This window comes from Octopus bimaculoides, chromosome 14 (genome assembly GCF_001194135.2).
Source record: "Octopus bimaculoides isolate UCB-OBI-ISO-001 chromosome 14, ASM119413v2, whole genome shotgun sequence".
Taxonomy (NCBI): Eukaryota; Metazoa; Mollusca; class Cephalopoda; order Octopoda; family Octopodidae; genus Octopus; species Octopus bimaculoides.
The window spans coordinates 38,500,017-38,501,823 of record NC_068994.1 but is presented as its reverse complement, the minus strand read 5'-3'; the positions used below and the strand labels follow the sequence as shown (position 1 = coordinate 38,501,823).

The following is a 1,807-nucleotide window of genomic DNA, read 5'->3' as shown; positions in this document are numbered from 1 at the left end:
CAACAGGTGAGACAATTTTCCATTAATTTCAAAATATTTCACCTTTCAAAATTCCAGTATTAAAATGAGATTTGAAGTAATTTACTAAGAGCTTTCAAAGCAGTGCTACAAAATGCAAAAGATGAAGATAATCACATTTGATCAATTCTAATTTCTATGATGAAGATTCTAAATTATTGTTCAATATTTTATACTAAGTCACATGATAATTAACATTGCCTATATGTCTAATAATACACAAATAAAACTAGAAATATGGAATAGAGTGGTTCTATTTACTGTTTTTAGATGTTTGTTCCAAGAGAAGAAAGTATGTCTCCAGGTTACAGAGAACTAAATAGTGCTGACCAATTCTCTGAGATGTCAACATTGTCATCTCTCACTGATAGTGGTCATGGCTGGAGTGTTGGCAGTGCTGGACACTATGAGGAACTGCCAGGTAAGTTAGAAATACTGAATATTTCCACACTACGGTCTAATAATTTGCCTATGTATTTTAATACAGTCAGTTACCATCACCATTAGTTCTACTGTTCATGTTTCCATACTTGGATTGGCTGAACAGCTTTCAAGAAGGCTAATAATTTTTCATGACCAGATGTCCTTCCTATCACTAATCTTCACTTGTATGCAAGCAATATAGCTTTCTTGGAGACTTGAAAAGTTTATTTTGTAAAAATTGGAAACAATCATTTTTGTGATTCTGAAGGTCATTGACAACTACCACATAATTTCACAGCAAAGAGGCATTAAAAAAACAGAAACTCACAAACACACACACACGTTTATATGCAACAGTCTTTGGTTTCAGTTTCCATTTAACACACAAGAGGCTTTGATTGGCTTGAAACTACAGTAGAAATCACTTGCCCTGGTATCATGCTGTAGGACCAAACCTAAAACCATATGGCTGGAAATTGAATTTCTTTGCCATACAGCCATGTCAGTGCCTGTAGTGCACATATACATATATATGTATGGGTGTATATAATTTTTGCATGCAAGGAAATTTTTCTGTTTTTATAAAAGTGAAATTCTGAGGTTGTTGTAGGTGTACCATAATGAGATACAGTGTGTCTTGGATGTTTGAAATCTAGGGGTGCTCATCCCTCTTTCAGTCTTAATACACTTGGTCTCTTTTTGTGAGGGTTCTTGTGGGTCAGAAAAAGAGGAAGATGGAAGAGAAGTATGCATGACTCAGTACTATGTGTGTGTGCACACTCACACGCACACACACAAGATTGTTGCTAAAACCATAAATATCATTCTTTTACCACACTTGGAACATTTTTTTCTTTTTAAGATGTGAAACCAAATGTTTTTTTGTACACCTTCATATCTGCATAGCAATGTGGTAGTATTTATTATATTTTTGTAGTTGTTAAAATGTACAGATTTTTTTTTCTTATTTTGAAAACCGTATATAAGAAACTTTGCTTCTATTCCACAGGCCAAAAAAAAAACAAAAAACAAATTTAAACAAGGTAACCTTTAAATTGATATATTTCCAGATTTGTGTCGTTATCAAAGTGATCACACATGGAATAGAAGAAATCAACTTCCATACACAATCAACAGATCAAGGGGAAATAACAATAATGGACATCCTTATCCAAACGTTGACAATAATACTTTTTGCAATCATGACCAAACACCCTTGACTGTAACTGGTAACACATCTGACATAACTGGACAATCTTTTTCAGAACCAATGACAAGTGCCTTTATTTCATACTCTAAGCCACCTCTAACAACCGTACCAATAGTAGCAACACTACCAAAGGTACCTTCATTAGCTCAGGTACCT

General features: G+C 34.0%; 1 protein-coding gene across 1 annotated transcript in view; it reads left to right on the top strand.

Moving 5' to 3' along the window:
- LOC106872379 (uncharacterized) overlaps positions 1-1,807 on the top strand; it is a 76,226-nt gene that overhangs the window by 34,958 nt on the left and 39,461 nt on the right. Inside the window, 2 exon segments of the mRNA XM_052972592.1 lie at positions 289-439; positions 1,512-1,801. Of these exon segments, the coding sequence (XP_052828552.1) occupies positions 289-439; positions 1,512-1,801 (441 nt within the window).